General features: G+C 30.6%; 3 protein-coding genes across 4 annotated transcripts; 2 read left to right on the top strand and 1 right to left on the bottom strand.

Annotated features, from left to right (window-relative positions):
• The first annotated feature begins 6,114 nt into the window (after positions 1-6,114).
• LOC112210183 (DNA repair protein XRCC2) lies at positions 6,115-9,077 on the top strand. Its single transcript, XM_024358791.2, has one exon. It carries the CDS (start codon positions 6,576-6,578, stop codon positions 7,404-7,406), a length of 831 nt encoding a protein of 276 aa, XP_024214559.1. The 5' UTR covers positions 6,115-6,575; the 3' UTR covers positions 7,407-9,077.
• An 896-nt stretch (positions 9,078-9,973) lies between these two features.
• Positions 9,974-14,108, top strand: LOC106689870 (uncharacterized). 2 transcript variants are annotated; one of them, XM_014435067.2, is made up of 7 exons: positions 9,974-10,180; positions 11,288-11,432; positions 11,505-11,714; positions 11,985-12,067; positions 12,146-12,263; positions 12,367-12,582; positions 13,961-14,108. In XM_014435067.2, the coding sequence occupies exons 1-7, from the start codon at positions 10,178-10,180 to the stop codon at positions 13,990-13,992; spliced, it is 807 nt and encodes a 268-aa protein (XP_014290553.1). In that variant the 5' UTR covers positions 9,974-10,177; the 3' UTR covers positions 13,993-14,108. The 2 variants fall into 2 exon arrangements, with proteins under 2 accessions (XP_014290553.1, XP_066901576.1); XM_067045475.1 differs by lacking the exon at positions 9,974-10,180 and adding an exon at positions 10,206-10,629.
• Positions 14,109-15,680: 1,572 nt separating this feature from the next.
• Positions 15,681-21,919, bottom strand: LOC106689869 (circadian clock-controlled protein daywake). Its single transcript, XM_014435063.2, has 6 exons — positions 21,487-21,919; positions 21,318-21,410; positions 19,434-19,581; positions 18,345-18,478; positions 17,319-17,465; positions 15,681-15,935 (listed from the first exon to the last, which is right to left on the bottom strand). Exons 1-6 carry the CDS (start codon positions 21,620-21,622, stop codon positions 15,781-15,783), a joined length of 813 nt encoding a protein of 270 aa, XP_014290549.1. The 5' UTR covers positions 21,623-21,919; the 3' UTR covers positions 15,681-15,780.
• Between the last annotated feature and the right edge of the window lie 2,052 nt (positions 21,920-23,971).

The following is a 23,971-nucleotide window of genomic DNA, read 5'->3' as shown; positions in this document are numbered from 1 at the left end:
ATGCAACCTGTTAATTTAATGTTTTTTGTTCTGTTTAGAGGGATCGGAAAAAAAAAATACTTTAGTTCAATTATATTTTTGCTACCGAGGTGATAACTTCGACAAGCAATATCCTAGCGAACTGCTAGTGCCGTCAATTTGCTTTGTAACTGTGTGTGCATCTAGAATGCTAACTAATTATATTTTGTTATTAAGTTTATCGAACGAAAAGTAAATGGAATGGTGTCTGGTGGAAAGAAACGAAAAGTAGATGCAGAGGGTCGCCAGTTTCAAGAAAAATAAAATGAAGAATTCTTTTTTATCTTGCACAATGGTAAGCCTATTTGTTTGCTGTGTAATGAATCCATTTAAGTGGGGAAAGAATTCAATATAAAGAGGCATTACTCAACTAAGCATCCTATGCTGCACTCACTGACGGGACAAATAAAAAGGACAAAATCCAGGAGCTTTCTGCAAATTTGGAAAAACAGCAGCAAATGTTTCATAAACAAAGAACACCACATGATAATGTGAAAGCTAGTTTAGTTAGTTCAAAATTGGCAAAGTCGTTAAAACCATTTGCCGAAGGAGAATTTTTCAACGAGTTTATGTTAGAAGTTTGCAGTGTTTTGAGCCCTGAAAAGAAAAATTAGTTTGTCAAGACGAAATGTTGTCCGTCGTATAGAAATGATGGCTAATGATATAAAAACAACATTGACTGACCGTAAGGCCGGTTTCGAATCATTTTCCATAGCATTAGACCAGAGCACCAATTTGTCCGAAACAGCTCAACTGGGTATATTTATTCGAGGTGTTGATAAAAAGTTCAATGTTACTGAGGAATTGCTTTACAGCTGCTAAAAGGAACCACTACAGGAGAGCACATTTTTAATGAAATTCAAAAGGTATTCACAAGTTTTGGCTTGCCATGGTCAAAATTAGTTGGTGTAGGTACAGATGGTGCACCTTCTATGGTCGGCTTACGTAAAGGTTTCATCGGAATTTTGAATGAAAAAAAGCAACTGAATTATATATGAAAAAAGATGATTTGATAGCCCTTCATTGCATTATCCACCAATAGAACTTGTGTTCTGTCCATTAGACTCCAGAATGGTATGAATGTGGTAGTAAAAAACACCAATTTTATTCGATCTCGAGGGCTTAACCATCGTCAGTTCAAGGCGTTTTTGGATGATGTTTATGCCGAACAATACGACGTAACATCTTATTGAGAAGTCAGATGGCTAAGCAAAGGGAAAATGCTGAAACGGTTTTACGAGCTTAGAGATAGCAGATTTTATGCAAATAAAAGATAAACAACTATCTGAATTGAGTGACCCAAAATGGATATGTGACGTAGCATTTCTGGTTGGTTATGATTAGTACTAAAATTCGCAAGAAGATTGATTTGTGCGTTTGATAGTACTTATAAATACAGTTCTTTTCGATGATGAAAGTTAGTAAATCAAACCATCGTACTAGGTTGACTGACGATAATTTGGAAAATTCTTTACGTCTTTTTATCAGTAAAATTAACCCAAACTTCGATGGATTAGTTTCCCAAATTCAAGCTCAGGCGTCTCATTGATTTCGGTGTCGCTATTTAACTTTCGTAATTTGTAATAATTCCAAATTTAACGATTTAATTTATAATGTTGTACCTATTATTTCATTTCATTTTGTCATTTTAATAAATTGTATAATAATAACAATGTTGTATTATTTCATGACTGATATCTATCGTTAAAAATTATGAACACAACTTTTAAAGGCGGCCCAGGAACGTATTTGCGCATTAAAGTTTGGCCCACAAAATGTCAAAGGTTGCCCATACCTGCTCTACAACAATATATACTACAATCATTCTGCAATGTATTTGTAGAATTAGATTTTTTTTTTTTATGACCCCACATTTATGACATATGGGGAGAGGATATCTACAGATACCCTGAAGCAGCACCCTATTCTAATCATGGTTTTCATTTCGTGGGACCACCACAGAATTAAAAGTCAATCATTCAGGCCGGATTCGAACCGGCTCCGCTGCAGTCAGGAGTCAGTTAAAGGTGGCCCTTGATAAACACGGACCTGAAATTAGAGCTCTGGTTTTCCACATTAGCGGAACCTGCTTCAGAGCTGTTTTCTACCAATAACCTATTTTCGCTAAAATCAAATGAATAATTTAACCTAAGAGAGTCATGAAATTAAAAAATATATTTTACACCAGCCAATCATTTGTTTAGGGAAATTTTTTAAATTCTAAAGGCTCCAAAGTATACCTTTGATGAATATTCATTGACCTAGATTTTAATGTCCTCGCATCATGAAGCCGGGAAGTCAGTAAAAGATACGTTGTCATAGGAAGGACTGAGATTTATATCTCACGAAAGGATGTCAATATAGAAATTTCAAGGACAAAGCATGAATCACGCAGTTAATTCCCATTTACTCTATTGTTTCTGGTATAATGTAGTTTTAGGTCAAGGAATATTAATATATTGTATTCTGAATACCTGAAGTTATCTTACACACTTACACGTCGAAACAATGTTGAAATTAATTTGATGACCGTAGTGGTGGTTAAGTTACAGCCTTTATTTGTTTAATTTTTCTTGTACCTTGATAAAAGCCATGAAGCAGGACAAGAACTAATAGTTTCCCGTTTAGTTAAATAATAGTTAAACCTCCAATATTTCCCCATTTTATCGGCCCCTTTTTCACCCTCCCAATAAAAGTTAACAGTTTTATTTATTACTGTATTGATAATAGTATGTTAGGGGATAATATATTACAAGTAAATAAAATACCCATATAACATGAACTCATTTTACAGGCCAAACTGATGTAAAATTGCCGAAACAAATATTTTTTACTTTGTTTGTAAAAAGATCGTCCGCGCGGCGGTCAATAAAGATATCAAAATAGTAATAGAACACTACTTATTGTTAACCAAGGTTTCGCCCCTCATTGCAGGGCTTCGTCAGGGATGTCTGATTGAAGAAGAAATGACAGAATGTTAAGGTAAACGAAAAATTAGATAAAAGATTCTCTCATCTCTGCTTCAATCAGACAGCCCTGATGAAGCCCTGTAAGGTAGTGCGAAACGTTGGTTAACAATAAAAAGTTATCTTTTACTATTTTGATACCTTTGTTGACCGCCATCTGGACTATCTTCCTAAATTCTACTTCATACGGTTAACTATCGTCTTCCAATACAAAATATTTTTTACCTAACCAATAAATAAAATTCCGTCCGAAAGTCGACGTTTCTCTCCTTTCCTCCAATTCCGGTTGTGCCTCCAGGGCCCTGTTTCATAATAAAGTACAAACTAATACTATTAGTCTTGTAGATTTATCTTAATTTAATTACACAGACTTGTACAATAGTAACTTGTACTTTAGTATTTTTTAATTCCAGTAATATTACTAATAATCATCCCTATCATGAAAAAAATAAGTATTAGTATTATTACCACACTAGTTTCTACACTTGTACTATTAGCTTTCATTATGAAACAGGGCCCAGGTATTCCCTAATAATTACTGATCTCAGATATTACATTGTGTAATACTTCCGTTCCATGTCATTACTTTACATGTCCCTGCTTCAACTCTGAACGAACAGACAATAAATTAACAAAATACCATAATAATACTTCAGTTGTTCCATATTTCGGTAACTGCCTCATATTGATGGTTGTCTTGATAGCTAAAAACTTATGAACAAGCATCGATCTTTTAAAAAACATGTTTCGACATACATTTTATGTTTACTTCACCTCTTAATTGTACCAAGAAGCAAATAATGTTATAGTACAAGAGCTGACAAGAAAAAAAAGGCAGTTATCTCACCCCAATTTTTGATTACTTTAATGAAAACTATGTATAATTACTAGTCAAAACTGATGAGTCTGCCAAGTATAGGTAGGGGGAATAAAAAATGGAGGCTGTTTCAAAACCTTAAAAAAATCATTAATTTTTCATTCGGAGCTCTATATCTTAAATCTTCCAACAACACTAGAAAATCTAAAAGAACATTATTTAAAGAAGAGTTACTATTTACGTACAATAGTTCTGGAGATGGAAAGCAACATTTCATAAAAATGTATTGAAATATCAGTAGTTAGTGAATCTATTTTGAGAAATACATATATATATATATATTTAGTTGACCGTAAAATTTAATAATAAGAGGATGGTCAGGGTTGCGGTCAAAAAAGAACAAATAGTTTATGACTATTCAATGTCCTACGTTTCTCCCCAGTTTGCAGGGCTTTATCAGGGGTTTCAAAGTGAAATGTTAAACAGCAACGTATCACTGTTTAACGTGTCACTGTTTAACGAATCACTGTTTAACGTATCACTGTTTAACGTATCACTTTGAACAGCCCTGAAAAGTGGGGCGAAACGTCGGACGTAAATAGTTATAAACTATATGTTCTTTTTTGACCGCAACCCTGACCATCTTATTATTTTGAGAAATATATAACTCAATAACCATTTGACGTACAAATGTCTATAAGCACTCGAATTAAAGCTAGTTTAATGTACCATAAAGTAGTTTATGACCTTAACCTTCGTAGGAATAGCAGTTTTCATGATATTTGCTAAAATCAATTGATTTATTGTTGTTCGGACAATAGGCTTGATTTATGAAAAACTTTATTTCTGAAACCATTGGATGTACAGATAGTAGTCTGCACTCAAATTAAAGCTAGTTAAATATTTTATAACTTTTATCTTTGTAGGGGTGGTAGTTTTTAAGATATTTGAAAAAATAAACTCACAAAATGTTAATTTCTAGTTCTTTGTATAAAATGTTGGATTTTTGAAAAAATATATCTCTGGACCCATTAGACGCACATATGTCTGCCAACACTCAAAATAAAGGAAACTTAACTTATACAAACTATAAAGTAGTTTACGACACTTATCTTCGTAGTGGTAGTAGTTTTTTTATGATATTCACATATGAATATAAATTTGGCAAATGAAAATTTGTTCGAACAACTATAAATCTATTTATTTGAGTAAATTTCATGTAAACTATTACTCCTACAAAGATAAACATCATAAATTACTTTATAGCCCATTAAAATAGCTTTAATTTGAGTGCTAATAGAAATTTGTACGCCAAATGGTTTTCGAGATATAGATTTTTCAAAATAAATTCACTAACTAATGATCTTTCTGTACGTTCCATACTACAGTTTAATGAAATGTTGCTTTTTAAAAAGCTATATCTCGAGAACTATTGGACGTAAATAGCTCTATTGGGGCTTACATTTTAGCAAATTTACTCTACTTTCAATGATGCTCTCTTAGATTTGGTATTGTTGTTGGTTGTTGTAAAGATATAAAAAATTAATTATTTTTAACTAAAAAATTAATTATAATTTAAAAAATAATTAAAATTAATTACTCCGAATAAAACCTTAATTATTTTTAACGTTTTGAAACAGCCGCCATTTTTTATTCCCCCTACCTATACTTGGCAGACTCATCAATTTTGACTAGTAATTATACCTAGTTTTCAATTAAATAATCAAAAATTGGGGTGAAATAACTGCCTTTTTTCTCCTCTTGGGCTCTTGTACTATTAGATTTACTTACTTGAGAATCACAGACAAAAGGAATTCTGCAAGAAAATCATAGAACGTTTTAGAAAATCGTTAGCAAGAACACTTGTGAATTATTCAAAACTATAATTGAAAGCAGTTGCACTGTTATTTTGACTTTTTTTTTTTACGTCTTAACTCGTTCCTCCGCCACTCATTGGTGTTCAGAATAACTCCACGTATCTATCTTATTACTATGGGGTAGCGAATTATTTCATTAAATAATAAAAACGCACTCACTTAAGTAGTAATTGAACACTGACAGAGATCAGTATGCAATCTGGTCAGGCCTACCACAACGCAGTATACTCTTGTTATTTAGAAAATTGAGTCTTAATTATTTGTATTATTCTTCACCATTTGCCCATAATTACTTTCTTAGAGTATTAATTAATTGAAATTGAATGATAAAAAAGAGATTTCCTTCAATCAAATTTACTTTGTGTAATGTGAGGAAACATTTTTTTCCTTGAAAACTTGTTTCTATTACATATGTATACAAGTGCTTTATTTTTAAGCCTTTAATAGGAAAAATGAATTTTACTACACAATTTAAGTAATTTAAACGATATTTATTCAGATCGAAATTTTAGATTATGTGTTTTTACTTGATACCTCAGGTGCGTCCCCTCTCTCCGAAGAAAATTCTGGAATCCAACGCTAAACCCTCTTTGTTGATTGTCCATTGTCGCTGGATGGTCAGTTTACTACTCAACATATATTTTTGAAACAAGTTACTTTTGGAGAATAATTCTATAATACTGAAGTTATACACAGAAAATGAATTGTCCTGCTCAGTTTGTGTTGATAACCTTATCATAACATTAGGGAAGGTTTTATTTAAAAGCTTCGGGATGTGGAATGTTTTAGGTTGATTTTTTATTATTAGTCGGAATTGGTTGATAGTGGTTGAAGAAAACATTTGATTGTGATCCAGTAATGTCAATCTCTTGCTTTAGCTTCTGAATTAAAATTAAAATGACCAATGAACAGCGTTTAATTTCGGAAAATGCTCTTCAGAGAATTGGAAGACAACAAGACAGACCACCTTTGCTTAATTTGGAACCTAATTTATTTTCTCATGGACCCGAAGTAAAAGAAGTAATTGAAGTCTGTGGCGATAGTGGTGTTGGTAAAACTTTTCTCATGAAAGAACTTACAAAGAAATGTATTCTTCCAAAAAGTTATCTTGACATACCATTGGGTGGCTTAGAAGCAGGTGTCATTTATTTGAACAGTGATCTACATTTTAACGCAGGAACGTTTGGTAACTTTGTTATGGGATTTTTAGAAGAAATGATAACTACCACCTTGCCAAATAAAGATGAAATTGTAAAAAATATTACAGAAATTTCTTTAAAACGCTTGACAATAATGAATATTTACAACAGTGAAACTATGTATGTCACATTCCACTTATTGAAAACTCTTCTCCTTTCAAATAAAGAAGTCAGTTTAATAATTATTGATAGTATAGGTGCGAATTATTGGCAAGATAGGATGACTGATGGTATCAGAAAGATGGATTCCTATATCCTGCATGTTTTAAGTCGTCTTTTTAAATGTATTGAATCGTTTAAAGTTACCGTGATTTTTACCCGTCCTTCATACTTCCAGACTAAGACTGCTGGAGCTATCGATGTTTCCCCTGTTTGTAATCTTTCAAAAGTAAATACTAGTATACAGTTAATGAGATCTAAATCTGAAGGAGAAACTAGTTATCATGCAACAATTAAAAATTCAAAAAGCAGTTCCTTAAAATTATATTCGATTGGACCAAAGGGAATTACTTGGTCACCAAACCAGTAGTGTTTTACATCTTATTTACATTCTTTTGGGTTATTTATATCAATTATAGGTCCATCATTTGTGTTTTTGTTTTTTTAATGGAATGTGAGGTATTTTAAATGTCTGGATTATGTAAAATGTTAGTATGATTGAGTTTTTGTTACAATATTTATATCTTTCTTATTTGTTTCTTCTTATATCTCTTTCATTGTGTGCCATTATTAGGTTCTAGATTACTTCTTCACTATTTAATGTGAGATATTAGATTATATTACTAGTCTTATGATTTTTTTCAAATGAATATTTTGTTTATTCATTTATATTTGTAGATTACTATGATACTATTTCATTCAAATTTCTATTTAGTAGTTATTGAAATGTCTGAGGATCTCGGATGTATCAGCATTAAAATTCAATAATGTAGAATCATAAACAAATAATCATACTTGAAAGTTGTTTGTAATTTTATCGTCTTCCGAAAAAAAACAAAAAAAACAGAATGATCAGAAGAGAAAGTAAAAATTTGTAAAGAAGGGAAAATATTACTGTTATTCAAACTCCCATAATTTAAAATATACCATCTGCTTCAATTCAAGCTATTTTTTTCAAGCAATATGGAGGTTCTGGGCTGTTCGTTCAGTCTATACTTACACAGCCTCTGGTCCCAAGTCATTGCTACCTCCTTCAACACCACCATGGTTTGGCAGTCTCTCAAGCATATCTCTAGCATTCATTCCTCTTCTTGAGGTCCCTCAGTAAAATTGGGCTTATCCCATCATTGGTATTAATGAAATCTACAAAATGATCATTTTCTATAAATACCAGCTGTAGGAATTAATTTTCCATTGGAATGTGAAGTTCGTCCTGTTTTCCTGGAACAATTGGCCCACAGTACTTTGTAAAGCAGTATAGATCGTGGCAGAAATCACATCTAGGGTGTGGGGGATCAATGTCTTTTCCAAGGCTATGTAGCTTGGCACATAAAATTTACATGGTTAGTTAAAATTTGTAAAATCCAATATTATGGGAGGATTCAGTTTCCTGCTAAGGATAAATGGAAGTTGTGTAAAAACTTTCATCTACTTCTTATGGAAAATATTAAACAATAAATATAATTTTTTTTAATGTGATGAAGATGATCCACATTGATTTTGCCGAAACGTAGGCTGGTAGATTAAATGAAACAAAAACTCATTGTTTTATGTTTGTTGATTGACTCCCTACAAAAAATATTTCTAATAAATGATCTAATCAGTTCTAATAAAAAAGAATAATTCCCCTTGCATATATAGTTCAAATTATATTATTTATAATTAACGTGAAAATTAAAGAAATTATTGCAAAATACCATCAATGTCTTTCATTAGCTTACTGAATTAATATAATGTTTGTTTGAGAGTGGTTTATGTTATTATTAACACAAACTTAAATGATCTACTTTTACTATTAACTTTTTATTTAAAAAACTCCAACGTCTAGGTTGTCTCCTTGATAATGGCCTAGGCGCCGAAACGGAAATTTTTAAAATAAAAACTTGAGAGTAAAAGTGGATCATTGAAGTTTGTATTAATAATGTCTTTCATGTTCAAGTGATATTAATAATATTTCCATTTGACTAATAATTAATAGCTAGCCAATTTAGGTTGAAAAATTTTAACATTCCTATATCCTTATTATTGAAATATCTGAAATTTATATGTGTAAATAAAGTAATCTCTCTTGAAATTATTTTATATATATATACTTTATGTATATATTTATTTTTGTACTAACTTATTTCAACTAAACAAGTAGACTCAAAGAATTATTTTTTACAACACAAGCTCAGAGTTTTGTATTAATTATTTTAGCACCAAGACACAGGTATGTATTCAATATTTGATTTCCTTATTGGTTCTTCAATAGTAAAGAACACAATCATTTTCATCTTTAAGTTAAAGCCAATTTAAAAATCATTTATTTATATATCTTGTGTTTCTTAGAAATGTGCCAAAATTATCATAAAAGACTGATTTAAATTATTTATAGGTGTGTTTTAGAATATGAATAAGAATATTACTTATTTATAATATTAGAAACTTGTAAATTATTATAAGGCGGAACTAGTGATATTATATCTTATTAAATTTGTGAGTGGTCTCATGACTTTTCTTTATGAGATATATATGACTATCTTTATTATTTAATTATGAATTACTATATTTTTAAGCTAGGTTCCTACCATATACTATGTTCCAATATCAAAGAATATTGTGCAATTCATGTAATCATATATAAAATCATTTATATAATTTATATGTTATTTGGATTATTGACTTAAAGATTTCAGTTAATAAACCTAAATAAGTATGTATTAAGTATAATATTAATATTCGTATATTGATAAATGACTTTATACAACAATCACTCAATAAAAACCTTTACTGAAAGCCAAATATGTTGGTGTATTATATATATATTATATGTATAAATAAATATTTATATAAAAAAATCGTGAACATGTATTGATATCAATGTTACTCTGGATTTATTTCTCTTAACTTTTTGATTTAGTGAATATTAAATTCTAGTGTAGAATAACTGTATTCCTGAATACTAAAATTAAATTCAGTAATAAATATAAGACTGATAGATTTAAATTTTAAATGATAACTTGTTTGTTTATAGTAAAATAAAAGTATTTCTTTATTAATGAATGGAATATCCCCTGCTGAACTACGAATTGAAGAAGGACATTTATCAGTGAAACTTTGGATTCTCCTTTATGATGAAAAGGCCCAAAGACAAATTTCATGGTATGTTTCTGAAAAATAATTTTAATCATTGCAGTAGTTAATTATATCTATGTTTAGTAAGTGATATTTAAGTTTAGTAAGTTTTACATGAAAAAAACTTGAAAATCACTAGGCCTTTATTTTATTTGGCACATGGAAAAACGCCAAATATATTAATCACCTGTTTGTTACTCTTACTCACCTTTAGAAATTTCATTTCCTCCTGTACAATTTAAAGCCTTCAAAATATATTGATAGGAAGTGGTGATAATACTTTATCTGATGTACACATATGAAGGTATAAAACATCATGTGAAATACCCAAATCATTAGTTCAGTTTCAGTCTTTGTTATGTTTTGTTTATTTAGTGATGAAACAATTTGTTGAAAAATCTTTTATAAAATCTAGTATTTCATTATTTTTTATGGTGGTGAGTTCAACTTCATCAGAAGTAATTCAATCGTGTCTTGTAGGTTTTTTTTCTCATCTTCTTTTTAGCATAATTATTTTATTATTGTGGGTCTAGTGGTCTTTTTTGCCAATCCCGGGCAGCTACCTGAGTTGCCGCTGCGTACTAACCAAGTTGGGAGTGTCAAGATTCATTTTCCTGGACCACCGAAAAATAAATATTAACTGCCCCAGTGGGAAACGAAGCCACAAAATTCCAAACTGAGCACTCTGAGACTTATGCCCCAACAGCCGTCACGTCCCTTAGACGTATGTCAGCTAATATATCCATATTAGTAAACTTTTTTTTAATTTATGCTTCATTTTATGAAGCACTAATGTAAATAAATAATGCATCATTAAAAATTAACTTTTAACAGTTCATTTAAATAGTAAGCAAAAATGAATTATAATGTAAAATTAAAATGTTTGAAATTCCGTTTTTTCAAACTTTATATTTTTCAGTTGTTAGTTTGAGGGTATGATATGGTTTTAATGATCCTAACATTTTTCTATTTAAATTTTTGTTCAGGGTGCTTTCAATTATAATATATTTAGCCTACATTATAATTTTGTGAACTTTATATAATTTCAAATATTTAATTCAATCAGCTTAGTATGTTACAATTTAAAATCTATTTATGTTTCTATCATTATTTTACATTTATCGTTTTTTATAGTATCCCCCCTGTAGGTACAATGTCCATCGGGATGTCCGTGATAATGGAAATATTGTTGTCACTGATACTTCTGTTCATAAAGTAACATGGGATTGGGAAGTAAAAGGAGGAAAATGGAATGTAACTTATCTATTTACCTATCCAGGTAGATTTAGAAACTTATAAAATAACCATTTAATTATATCAGATGGATATCTCTATGTATTTTAACTTGCAGAAGAGTGGTATGAAGGAATGGCTACATTTATCAATTGTTCAAATGTCCTTAATGGCAAAGAGCAACCATATGTTTCATGGGGATCATCTAAAAATTGGGAAAGTAATGCTATTCCAATTTACGCAAATGCTTGGGATATATCATACAATGGAGATGTCTTTGGATTTATACCTACTGAATATGGAAAATATATTTTTCGAGTTTTCACAAGTATTTATTCCTATATATTATTTTTTTTTAAATATAATTTCATTATTGCTATAACCTGGTGAGAACAAAATAATTATATAATCATCATTGTTACTTAATATTGCATTTTTATTTAATTTTTTTTAATCGTGTAGTGTTTTTGTCATTTGAATGAAAAGCTATTTAAACATTATTATTTTTAAGTTATTTCTTATTCCAAAATTTATGTTAAATTTGAATCATTTAATATTTTTTATGTCTTAATTTTATTGATTGAACATTTTCTTTTAGGAAACAAAAGTCATAATCCTTTTAAAAGTGAAAAACTTATTCTTCCTGAATCATGTTATCTTCAGTCATACGATAAAGCGCAGGTCATTATGTCAACTTTCATACATTCTGGCCATTCTTCATTTTATTTTTACTTATTTTATTATTTAAAAAAAAACTAGGTGAAAATGTGGTGGGCTGATATAAAACGTAAGAATTGTCCTGAATCAGCATTTGCTTGGAGTTGGGTCACAAAATTGGGAAAGTGGCGTGTTATGTATAAGTGGATTTCTGAAACAGGTGATTATTTTACTTAGTTAATTTATAAATGAATATATTCAATTTTAGCTTTATATTTATTCTAGTAATATGTGCCAAACATTTTGTAAATTTATATTTTTAGAGAAAACTTTAGCATCTGTTTTCTACCAAGTGCATGGAAAGAATGAAGATAACATTATTAACTGGGAAATAGATGGTAAAGGGAATTCAGTTGGTTACAAAGCCAACCCAGTGAGAATCAAAGGTGAACCTGCTTGGAATATTGACCTGAATCCTTCGGAGCATTTTGGATTTTTTCCAACAGGCCAAGGAAAATGGATCATCCAGCTTTTTTCAAGTTAGTATTTAAGTATGGTTAAATGAACTGCTTTAAGAAAAAGAAAAAGCGACCTTTATCAAATTCATTTTAATGTCTCTTTATTATAAAAAGAAGTTGTTAGTGATCACCAATTAATATTTTATTGTATATATAAGGTGGAATAGTAAAACTGGGTCATAAAAAATTTAGTTTAACTGATGAAGAATGCATTTTATGAAAAAAACAAAACAAATGAAAAAGGTTTTTGGTTCGATCAGAGCATACTATTTCAGTTATTAAGGCATTCGGTTATGAAGTATAAATGTACTGAAGCAGTGATTTTCAGAAAAAAGGTCTTTATTTTGGCAGACAATATTGATCAATTTATTAGAACTGAAATACTAAACTGAGAATTTGTAAAATGGGATCCAGAAGGAATCCGTTCGGTGAAAGGAGGGTATCCCCTTAGTTTTTCTAAAAATTATTTTATTTTTCTATTACATTTTTATATATAGTACACGTTTTTTATCATATTCAATGACTTTCTATCTTTTTTTTTTATTCAAATCAATTTGCCTGTGTGGGGTATATTGGGTATGTTCCTTATGAATATAAATACAAATATCTTTTTAATCAATATATGGATATTTGTATTTGTACTTGCAGTAAATATATTTAATCAAAATATTTCTCTATTTACAGGTGTGGATACAAATACAGTGTTTGCATAATCTTATGAATGAATATACTTATTGGCCTCAATATTCATATCTTGGTATATATTTATATTCATAAAGTTTCTGCAAACTATAGTACTTTCTAGTACGTAGTTTCTACCAAACCTGTAAATAGATATTATTCTATTTTATTTTATTTGATTACAAATATACTTGTATTTGTATTCATAGGGAAACATCTTTGTGGATTTTGATATACAAATATGGTAGTGCCTAACTCTGCTCCTAGGTATATTTCTAACAAGATTCACTTGATACCTTGCATATTTTTTTCCCCTTAAAAATCAAAATACCTTCATAGAACTGGAGGAAAGAAAAATTGAAGTAAAAATAAGTGTTAAATTTTTCTACATCAACATGTTTATTACTGTAGAGCTCCAGATTGAAATACATTTTGTCCATTTCTATCAAAATTCATTTTAATCCAGACAAAAACTCATATCTAGTTAACAAAATTAATTTTCAAACTTTAACGAAATTGCTGTGTACAATAAATTTCAAAACTCTATAAATCAGTGACAAGAAGCAGCATTGTCCAAGTCATTTCCAAAAAAAATTTACAATTTTGCTGCAAAATGAAATTAGTGAGGAAATGGACAAATTAAATTTTGATTTGGAGCTTTTCTTACAATTTTTTTTAAAAATAAGCTAATTTTATTTTCAATACATATTTGTTTCAGGAAATTTGATGTTACATGCATTATTTGATTAACAAGAACAATAGTTTAAAACTTCTTATATAATATAAGAAAATTGAAGTAAATCAACTGAAGTGTATTTTTTTTTAGTATATCTGTTTTATTATCTTTTGTTATTTTTATAAAATTTTGTAACAAATAAAACCTATTTATTAAAATTCTTTTGTATTATTTTTATCCAATAATTCTCTGTCTAATGTATGCACTTTAGATTAATGACCAGTAAATAAAGATATTATTTGTTTATTATCCAATGACAGACCAATTTATTTTTTCCTATGGTTTTCTGTTTATAAATGTGCCCTCTGTCCAAGATGCATATATATGCAAGGGCAGTAAAACTGCTGGGTATTCCTGACATAATGGCGATAAAGTGATGATTAGTCCCCTATCTACCAAGCCTAGTATGGTGTAGCTAAAGGAGTTGAGGAGTCACCTTAGTAACCTTAAGTTGGCAGCTTGATCCCAGCCTGGGCTGGGTGACTTTCATTTTGTGGCGGTCCCATCAGGGAAACCTTGAGTGGTTGTTTACCAACAGAAGGACCTATCCCCTCTCTGTATGTTAGAAATGACCTAGTATAGGTTAATAAAAAAAAAATTATCCACAAATCCCAGTCAGTGATAAGAAAATTTGGTATGTATGAGTCAGTGAATAGATTGACAGCAACACTGTGAATGCTTTTTAAACCAGGCCTCTTTTATATTTCTTATAATTATTTACCTGTTTTACATTTTTTATAAGCTTTAGAAAAATATAACCAAGTATTGTGTTCAAAGTTCAATTCAGAATTAATTGTATAGTATCGATTAAAAAGTCCATTATTCCATTCAACTATTAACATATATGTTCTGTAGCAGAAAACAACAAATGTTTCATGCAGATATTTATTTGCAATGCTGGTTTTCCAGAAATGGCTTTTAAAATTTATGGTACTCTCACCAATATTTTAGTTTCTATATAAATGATTTTTTCTTATTAAAGCTCATAAGAAATTCAATAAAGAGCTACACATCTTTCTTAAATAATTAATTTTTTCGAACGTTTTAAAAAGAATTCTTTGCTTTCATGTTTTTTTTTAAAATATGGTTAAAAATGAAATAGTTACATATAAATTAAATTTAATAATCGAATTTGAGAGGTAGTTCAGGAAGCACGTAGGGGTATTTTATTGATTATTGTTTCAGTTATGTATTGTTATAGAGTAGTAACAACTTCCATCACTGAGACCTAGATAATAGAAGGTAGGTGTTATTGTCTATCAATGGTGCACAATGAACACTAATAACCGTTAGCTCCTAAAAAGGAGCAACAAAGAAATCAGCTCTAGACCTCAGTTATGTCTCCCTCCTGCTTGTAAAAACATTAATTTTTTTCGTAATCATTAACAGTTTGAGAGTGAGCACAGTTCTAGAGGAATAAGTTTAAGTCGGTTCTTTTGCTTTCATGGACATTCTCGACAATCTTATAACGATTTTGTAAGCTTTAATTTATTAAACCTAATATCCGAATCACATGACATAAAGTGAATAATACGAATGGGATACGAGGTAATTTAAATTTTTTATTATTTGTCAAGTTCTTACATATCTACTATTCAATGTAATGCAAGACCCTTTTGCATTCTTCCATCACTTTTTAAACAAAAAACAGACTTTTTTCTTTGACAGATTGAAGTAACTGCTGATGATCAATAACAGTAAATAAAAATACAAAATGAAATTTATTTTTTAACAAACGAAAGAATCAAATCAACTGGAATGTTGACAACAATAACAGATAAACAACATAAATAAATAAGTACTTAGTAAGGAGGTAGTATTTCTTCGTATGGTAAATGCTGGAAAAGTGGACTGAAGGCCTCTGTGAACCTCTGCTGGACAACTCCTTCCATGGAAGGTGTGAATGCTGCGAGTATCGCCTTCCAGTTGTCATTCAGTAGCTTGTTCAATGCAGCACCTTTTCAAGAAAGAGGTAAAAAACTTGATTGAAAAAACCATTAGCTGTAGTGGAAAATTACTAGGAGGAATTAGATATATTAGAATATATATCTTATTCATTACTGTACTGAATGTAGTGATCAACCCACCTCCCGTAATTTTGAGAAAAAGCCTTTAGAAAGACGTTTTTTCAAATTTTGCCAGATTGACTCCTAAAATTTATTAGTTCGATACTTAATTTCCACAATGTGGGCTAGTTCACGCTTAAATTATCGTATATATTTTATTGCAATGAAATATAGAACGTTCAAGATCAATTCTACCACCAAATTACAGAAGTCCTTTGTCGAACACCATCACTAACGGTCTTTTCCGTTTCAAAAAGAATGCATTGAGAAAACAGTCAAGGTGTACTTTGAAAGTTGATTTTATGAACTAGATTTAAAACCCCTTTGAGCTCCTAATTAAATAAAAAAATACATTCACAAGATAGTTGTTAAATCTATTCTGGCTAATGATATTGATCTATCTATAATGTGGCTAACCTTAATCAGGAAGAAAACCTGGAGGTTGCGGAAGTTTTGAGGGTGAGGAATCCTGACCAAATTTCTTGGTCAAAAAATACTATTTCTAGGTCAACGCTTGAGCAAGACTAAGGGTAACATTGTAGATGGATCAATGTCATTAGCCAGAATAGATTTAACAACTATCGTATGAATATATTTTTTAAAATTAATTAGGAGCTTAAAGGGGTTTTAAATCTAGTTCATAATCTCAACTTTCAATGTACACCTAGATTGTTTTCTCTATGAACCGTTTTTGAAACGGAAGGGACAGTTAGTGATGATTTTCGACACACAGTATTTTTTTTACTGCAATTGTAAATTTGTAAGTTTATTGTTAAAATGTAAGTTTCTTTTGATGGTAGCTCACCTAACAAAACAAATCTGAGAAAAATCGCCATTTATACACTTCTTCTATTTACCTTACTTAATTACTTTATGGAAAAATTGTTAACTCGGGGTGATTTCTAAAATCTTGAAGTTAAGATACTTCAAGATCTTGATTGATTTGCTCACTTACCGCTTAATTCTCCCTTGATTTCATCAACCCCAATTTTAGTTGAAAACTCTTTTTAAAAATAACTAATTTTTATGTTTTCTCCAACCTCTAAAATGCTCTTCTAAACTTAATGATTTAACTAATAGAAGTTGATAGTATGGGGGGAAAGTTATTTTTAAAATAAACGATATTAAAAAAAAAAATTAACGCTTAAATTATACTATTTTTTTTCTCGAAACTTTACATATTTAATTTGGCGGATTGCTCAAAAGGTTATCACATTCAGAGTAGCTTTTGAAAATTAAACAAATAATTAAAATCATGAGAGGAAAAAACATACCTGCTATCCTAGTAGAATGAGGATTGTAAAGGTCCATTTTGAACATATCTACATGATTTATCCTAAATGTAATATCCAAGTCCATGAATGTCAGATCTTTTTCCTTCCTAGGTTTGAACTTCACGGTGTGAGTAGCTTCCATATTTTCTAAAATTCAATAAATATGCTTTATACACCATTTTTTGGAAATAATTAATAATAGGAGAAGAAAAGATGGAAACAGCTACAGGAATCATTGATGTAAATTCACCATCATGCTTCTAAATATCAATCAATCATAACATTAAATTTCTGATTATAGAAATCGGCAAATAAAAATAAACGATTTAAAATAGTTTCTCTCAATTACTTTCTTCCTAAGCAGTGAGATAAGCCATTATTCGAATAATAGCCATTGACGGAAGCAATAATAATTAATTTGCCTAAAGAAGTTTCAATGTGGGGCGAAATTTAACTATTTCATACGTTATGGTATTGACATAACGCATTAACACATAAAGTGTTACGGTTTAGAATAGGGCAAGGAGGGTCTGCATTTTTTTCTATAATATCCCTGTATTAGAAAAAAAAAACCTTGGTTATCAACTCAAAAATTGTTGTTCTATGTTCTCCCTCTTACCCTTCCAAATGAGACGAAGCAATCCTACCAAGATTTTGCTCCAGGCCTCAGTATTTCTTGCATTCAAGGATTCAAAATCTTGGATTGTATTCAAAATTAATAAGATTTTAAACAAGCTATTTAATACATTAATGATGCTAATACTGAAAAATAAAAAAGTTAGTTCAATGACGAAGTCTTGAAGGTGCTTGATTATTGAACTTACAGAATTCTTAGGACCAAGTGTTGTCAGTACAGGACTAATTTAAAAATAATTCCTAGGCCAAAATAAAAATTGAAATGTCTCTTACCATCAAACTTCTCATAAATATAAAATATTTCTGACATGCTAAAAATTTTGAAATGAGCACAAAAGGATACTTAACTACAAATACTGATATTAAAAAAGATAAAACTCGTTCCCTTACTTAGAGTAAATAGCAGCGTGCCTTTGCTGTTTATTGGTACCCTAAAGAGCTTTCCTTTGGTAGCATACCCTCCAGTAAGTTCGATCTCCTTGTGCAACCCCCTCATTTCCATTTTGAAGGTCTCTCTGTCGTATCTAAAAAATGGAAGGGATAATACATGAGTCAAATTTACAGTAGCTTCTTACCATAGTGACTGCAGTTAACTTTAAATACATCACTAAAGGTATATTGAAAATAATACATGTCCTTTGTTCCTATGAAGACCTTTTGGTTTATAGTAAGAATATAGTTAGTATAGTGAAGATTTTATAAACAAAACTACACTTAGTTAATAACTTATAATGTTAATATAAAACTATTAAGTATTGTTACAGGAAGGCTAAGATTGAAAATAAATGAAGACAAGAAGTAGTGTTGAAGTTCACACTTTCGGGGCAGTGCACAGTTTGCAATACCACCGGCCATCAATGATAAATTGAATGAAACAGAAAAAATTAGAAGAATTCTTGAAGAAAATAATGCAAACTTTCCTGTTGCCGAATTTCTGAAAAGCAAATAATTAACCGTAGAACACAGATGGCCCAATACAAAATACTAGTTGGCCTGTATAGACGTACGCATGTGACGCTTGTGCTCAAAGAAGAATGATTCACAATTGCTAGATAGATTTGAAAGGCGTTTCTTTAGGGCCAGTCCAAGAAACCGGCACAAGGCAAAAATGAAAAAAAAATGAGGAATTATATGAACTATAATGACACAAGTATATCCTTTGGCAAGATACAAAGGAGGAATTGATTGGGTCACTTGCTTGTTTAAAGAGATGAGTTTGGGAATAAGAGAATAAGAAAACTGTCCTGATGGAATAAGGCCTAGAGGAAGGCCAAAGGCTAGATGGAGAAATAACCTATTAGATCTCAGGAAACTATAAAGAGGAGTATAAGAATGACACATGCACTGGACCGAAACAGATGGAACTCGGATATTGAGCCGGACAAGGATCGCTTTAAACTCTGCGGCAAAAGAAGAAGAAAGATATTAAATAGTTATTAATTACTTATAAGATATTAAATAGTTAATAAAAGAAATTACTTGACTGATTGAAGATTGAAAGAGGAGTGGCCGGCGAGTTGCGCTCCCGAAAGATCAACCCGAAGAGTTATAGGTCCCTTGGCGGCGCCGAGGCTGAAGTTCCCCATCGACATAGGATCCAGGCTTACTAAGCCCAAGTCCTTACTTCCTGCAACATTTATTATTCTTCTGAAAATGATTTCAAGAAACGATGGATAAGGTAAAGAACTGTTCCCAAGCACTTAAGAACGTAATAACGATTCTCCCGAACGTAGAAATAACAGGGACGCAAAGTACCAGTACCAGATTGTGTTAGTCATATTAGCTCATTAATATCAGTAATAAATTTCGCTTGCAATAAATGAATGGTTAGAAGCGCTATTGTATAATACATTATCTTAAATATTGCTTACTTGTAAATTAAATTAGTACTTAATTTCCAGTTAATGAAGAATCTTTATTTGATGTTTTGGATCCCAGATATAAATACCACATAGGAATTATCCTCTTTTTTAAAAGTTCAGGTTGTACAGTCTTAAGGAATTCTCATCCTTCAATCCAAGATAATAAACAGGAACAGCTACTAATTACTATTAGCAGCTGAAAATTTCGTTACAAGTGAGGAACAAGAAAACTTTATCTCAACGTTTCATCCATATATTAGTATATTGGTGATGTATTTTATTATTACTGCAGCAAAATCGATTGACATAATCATGGACATCTTTGAACTAATAGGGGCCCCTCGGATAAGGGAATTTATTTTCAGAATAAATTCGAGTTTTCAGCAGAAATAAATAAAATCATTATATTTCAAATAATTAACTTATTTAATACTTGAAAAGTAACAAAACTTTAACAAACATAGGTTATATATGTATAAGCAATCGATCTCAGTAACTAGGGACTCCTCCAGATCATGAGTTAATGACAACGCTGAATAGAATTCTGTGATTTGAAGCAACAACATTTTTAGAGGTTTCTATTTTTTCATGTTTAGTTGTCTATCAAATTTTAACATTTTACACGCAAAAAGAAACAATATTCTAAAAAAATAATGCAACTATGCTTTTAATACCACAATATATCACTGCTTTGCTTAAATAGAGGCACAGTCTGGCAAAAAAAGTTTTGACTTCTGATAATTGGACGTATTGTAAAGGTAGTACCCTAGACTGGTGTTACTTTCTCTACTGAGGTCGCTTTGTAGCCAGTAAGGCATGTACCAAAGTAACTACAGTCTATCAATGGAACGCATCAAACAAATAACTTCTTAATGACATTTGCTACTATTAAAGCTTATGTGTTTCGATCCTCATTTTTAACTTCTAATATCAGAAATTCATTTGTTTGAATTTTTTTCCCAACTAATACAATATATACAAGACATAATATATACACATAATTACAATAAATCTTGTTTTGCCACATGGCATTTGTTTAAATTTGAAATTCGGGCATTGCTTATTGGCGCTCCAAGCCGCAGAATTAACGAGAGCACAAACTCGTGTAAAGTAATAATAATTAGGTTATTATAAGAAAATTGTAAAGTAAAAAGGCCGAGGGAGTTAAGGTATCACCTAAGCAACCTTGCAACTGCAGAGGCATTGGTTCGTATCCGGCCTGGGGTGTAGTTGACTTTTATTTCGTAGCGGTCCAACGGAATGAAAACTTGAACCTCCCACTCTACTTAGAATAGTTGGTTATCTATCGTATATCATCGTACCTATATGTCAGAAATTAGCAGGAAAGGTGTGGAAAAAAAATGTTTATATTGTAAATCAAGCAGTACATGATGTATTGTTGTAGAGTCATGTTTTATCTTTATTCGGTTATTAACACTTTATTTATATATTTAAAATATGTGGTCTAGTATTTCAATGAACGTTCAAGAATAACTCTTACCTTTCACTAATTTTGGCATCACTTCCTTCGCAGCTTGTAAAATACAATCGTCCAGTTTCGGATCACTGAGCGAGCACCTTTTGAAATCGGTTGCTGAAAAATATACGGTAATATTAAAATAAAGGCCTCATACATGTTATATAAGATCACATGGATAGAGGAGCATTACGCCATTTTCTGATTTCCTGAGTCGATGAAATATGGATTATGGACAGTATGATCGCTGCACATAAGTATAACTTGCCCGAGCACTCCCGAACAGATAGACATGCCGGTACCCTAGAGATGTAACACTTGTGACCCATGATTGACTGAGACCAGGAGAACTGATGAACGATATGAAGACAATGACATTATATAGAGCTTGATGGACCCCACCATCGGATCGGGTCCATTGTCTCAGCATCCCAGCTCCAGTGCATCCCTTCTGCCAATATCAGCTTTCTACTAGTTTTGATCTTTCTTCTCATTTTTCTTCTGATTAACATCCATTACAGATAATCGATTTGACAGATTTCGAATATGATTGATTACTTGAGAAGTTTTGACAATATAGATGCAATATCACCTAGTCGATGACAGTGTTAAGACTATATGATTCATTTTAATCCAACTTTGCACTCACTAATTTTAATTTGTAAAAATATATATACAACTGATCTGTTTCCGAGCAACAAAAAGAAGTACGCAAATTATTGAAGAATTTTATTTGTCTCACAAGGGGGGCTACTCACCGATTTCAATTAAACTTATTTTAGTGATACTAGGGCAAAAAATATTAGACACGTGGAAATATTTTTCACATTATTATATACATATTATCGTATATCGCCTTAGCTCTGTACGTATTTCATGGTTATTATACAACATTCGATTTTTTTTATCTTTTGTGCAGACTTAGAACAAAAAATCACTAATTATATTCAATGAGTGGGTTCAAATCTAAAAATCAAGAGTCGCTTCCAGTGAAGTAGACCAAAAACACTCTGTTAGGGAAAATCGAGTAAGACCTAGCAAAATGGGACAAAATATTTTTTTTTTTTTTTTTAGAAATAAAATTTATATTCGTTTTTCACCCTTGGATACGAATTTTCGTAGTAATCAAAACTAAATTATTGCTCCAAATTTCCGCTTTTTTCGAAAATCACATCGGTGATAACTACAACACAAATCCACTAATCTACACCACGTACCGGTGTATCGGGTTTGATACCGTCTAAACCGAATGAAATGGTACAAATCAGACCTTCGTAACACACTTAAGAACCGGGGAAATAAATTGTTCTAGATATTTTTCTGTGTTTGAAACTGCTTTCTCTCACAAAAGCATTAAATACAACATATATTAACATAGGGATGGAAGAACGAATAATCAGATTTTCTAACAGTTGTAGTTACGTTAGATTTGGATAACATTATGAGGAATTGTGAATTTATTTCGAAATTGCGGTTATCAGTAGGAAAAAAATTTCTAATTTCGATTTATATGGAAATTTGTATTAAGAGTTTCAAAAGACGCTAAAACCGAATCTGACTTGATTTTTCCTATGCATAATATTTTTGGTATACTTTAATGTTTATATGATAACATCGAGAACAAAATAACAATATTCCAATATCGTCAAAAAATCAAATATTACATGTTTTCAGAAATAGCTATTGATGTTATAATATCTAATATCGATATATTAATATTAAAGTAGCAGAATATCAATATTTAAATTACCAAAATATATAATTATGTATATACAAATAATATATGTATTTGATAGAAAGAAAGGTTAAACGAACTTATACACAACTTCGTTTCCATTACTCGTTTATTAGGCAAAGTTATAGGACGAAATTATCGTATAACATATCTAATCTACAAAAAGAAAAAAAATTAAGAAATCTTCATTCAACAAAAGAGAGACCTGCCAATGCAATTCTGAAACCAGAATTCATATCAAAATTAGGTACTTACTTCTAAGGAAGACCTGGTATGAGTTGAATTAAGCATTTTGAAGTACAATATGAACTCATGTTAGTGTAAAATAACAAACTTATTATAATGTAGTAATGGTTTTTTTTTTTTCATAATACAACTTAATTCATACTATATTAATATTATTGATAAGAATAAAACATACCAGACATTAAATAAGAGGGGGCCCGCAGTGTTTTCAAGAGTCGCGAAAATTTCCTTTCTTATCGCTTTAATTGGTAGTATACACAAAACCCTTTTGTCTAGGGGAGTGGGTTAAAATCTTGGAAGCATATGATATCATGAACTAACTTTACTAAAAATGACAATAACGACATTGTAATTCTATCTAAACCTAGTGCCCGAGTCATAATGGATTTTGATTTTCAACATTTAATTAAAATACTAAATATAAAATCTTAACAACTAATTCAATAGGCCATCAACTATGGATATGCACCCATCGTATTATAAAGGCTTTGTGTTTTTTTGAGCTACAACTATCTTTCAACTAAAATGTTAGGGACGGAAATTTCGCTATTTTGGGAGAATGACCTACTACTACATCAGACGGTAGTCTCATACAATAATTATTTTATTTTTTATGTTGAGAAGGAGTTTTCTCATTCCTTCTACCACAATAGAAAAATATGATGCATATGTGTGTGTATATATGTATGTATATATG

This window comes from Halyomorpha halys, unplaced genomic scaffold, assembly GCF_000696795.3.
Source record: "Halyomorpha halys isolate HHAL.00 unplaced genomic scaffold, Hhal_1.1 Scaffold1503.1, whole genome shotgun sequence".
In the NCBI taxonomy this organism is placed as follows: domain Eukaryota; kingdom Metazoa; phylum Arthropoda; class Insecta; order Hemiptera; family Pentatomidae; genus Halyomorpha; species Halyomorpha halys.
This window is presented reverse-complemented; position numbering and strand designations above follow the sequence as displayed.

Bases quoted from the DNA above. Each gene is read 5' to 3' on its own strand.
- LOC106689869 (XM_014435063.2), bottom strand. From the start codon at position 21,622: ATGGGTCACAAGTGTTACATCTCTAGGGTACCGGCATGTCTATCTGTT. The intron at 17,466-18,344 runs GTAAGGGAACGA...ATTGAATTTTAG, and splicing joins CACGCTGCTATTTACTCTAA to AAAATATGGAAGCTACTCAC. The intron at 15,936-17,318 runs GTATGTTTTTTC...TTTCTTGAAAAG, and splicing joins TCATTCTACTAGGATAGCAG to GTGCTGCATTGAACAAGCTA.
- LOC112210183 (XM_024358791.2), top strand. From the start codon at position 6,576: ATGACCAATGAACAGCGTTTAATTTCGGAAAATGCTCTTCAGAGAATT.
- LOC106689870 (XM_067045475.1), top strand. From the start codon at position 10,531: ATGAAACAATTTGTTGAAAAATCTTTTATAAAATCTAGTATTTCATTA. The intron at 10,630-11,287 runs GTAGGTTTTTTT...CGTTTTTTATAG, and splicing joins AAGTAATTCAATCGTGTCTT to TATCCCCCCTGTAGGTACAA. The intron at 11,433-11,504 runs GTAGATTTAGAA...TTTAACTTGCAG, and splicing joins TTATCTATTTACCTATCCAG to AAGAGTGGTATGAAGGAATG.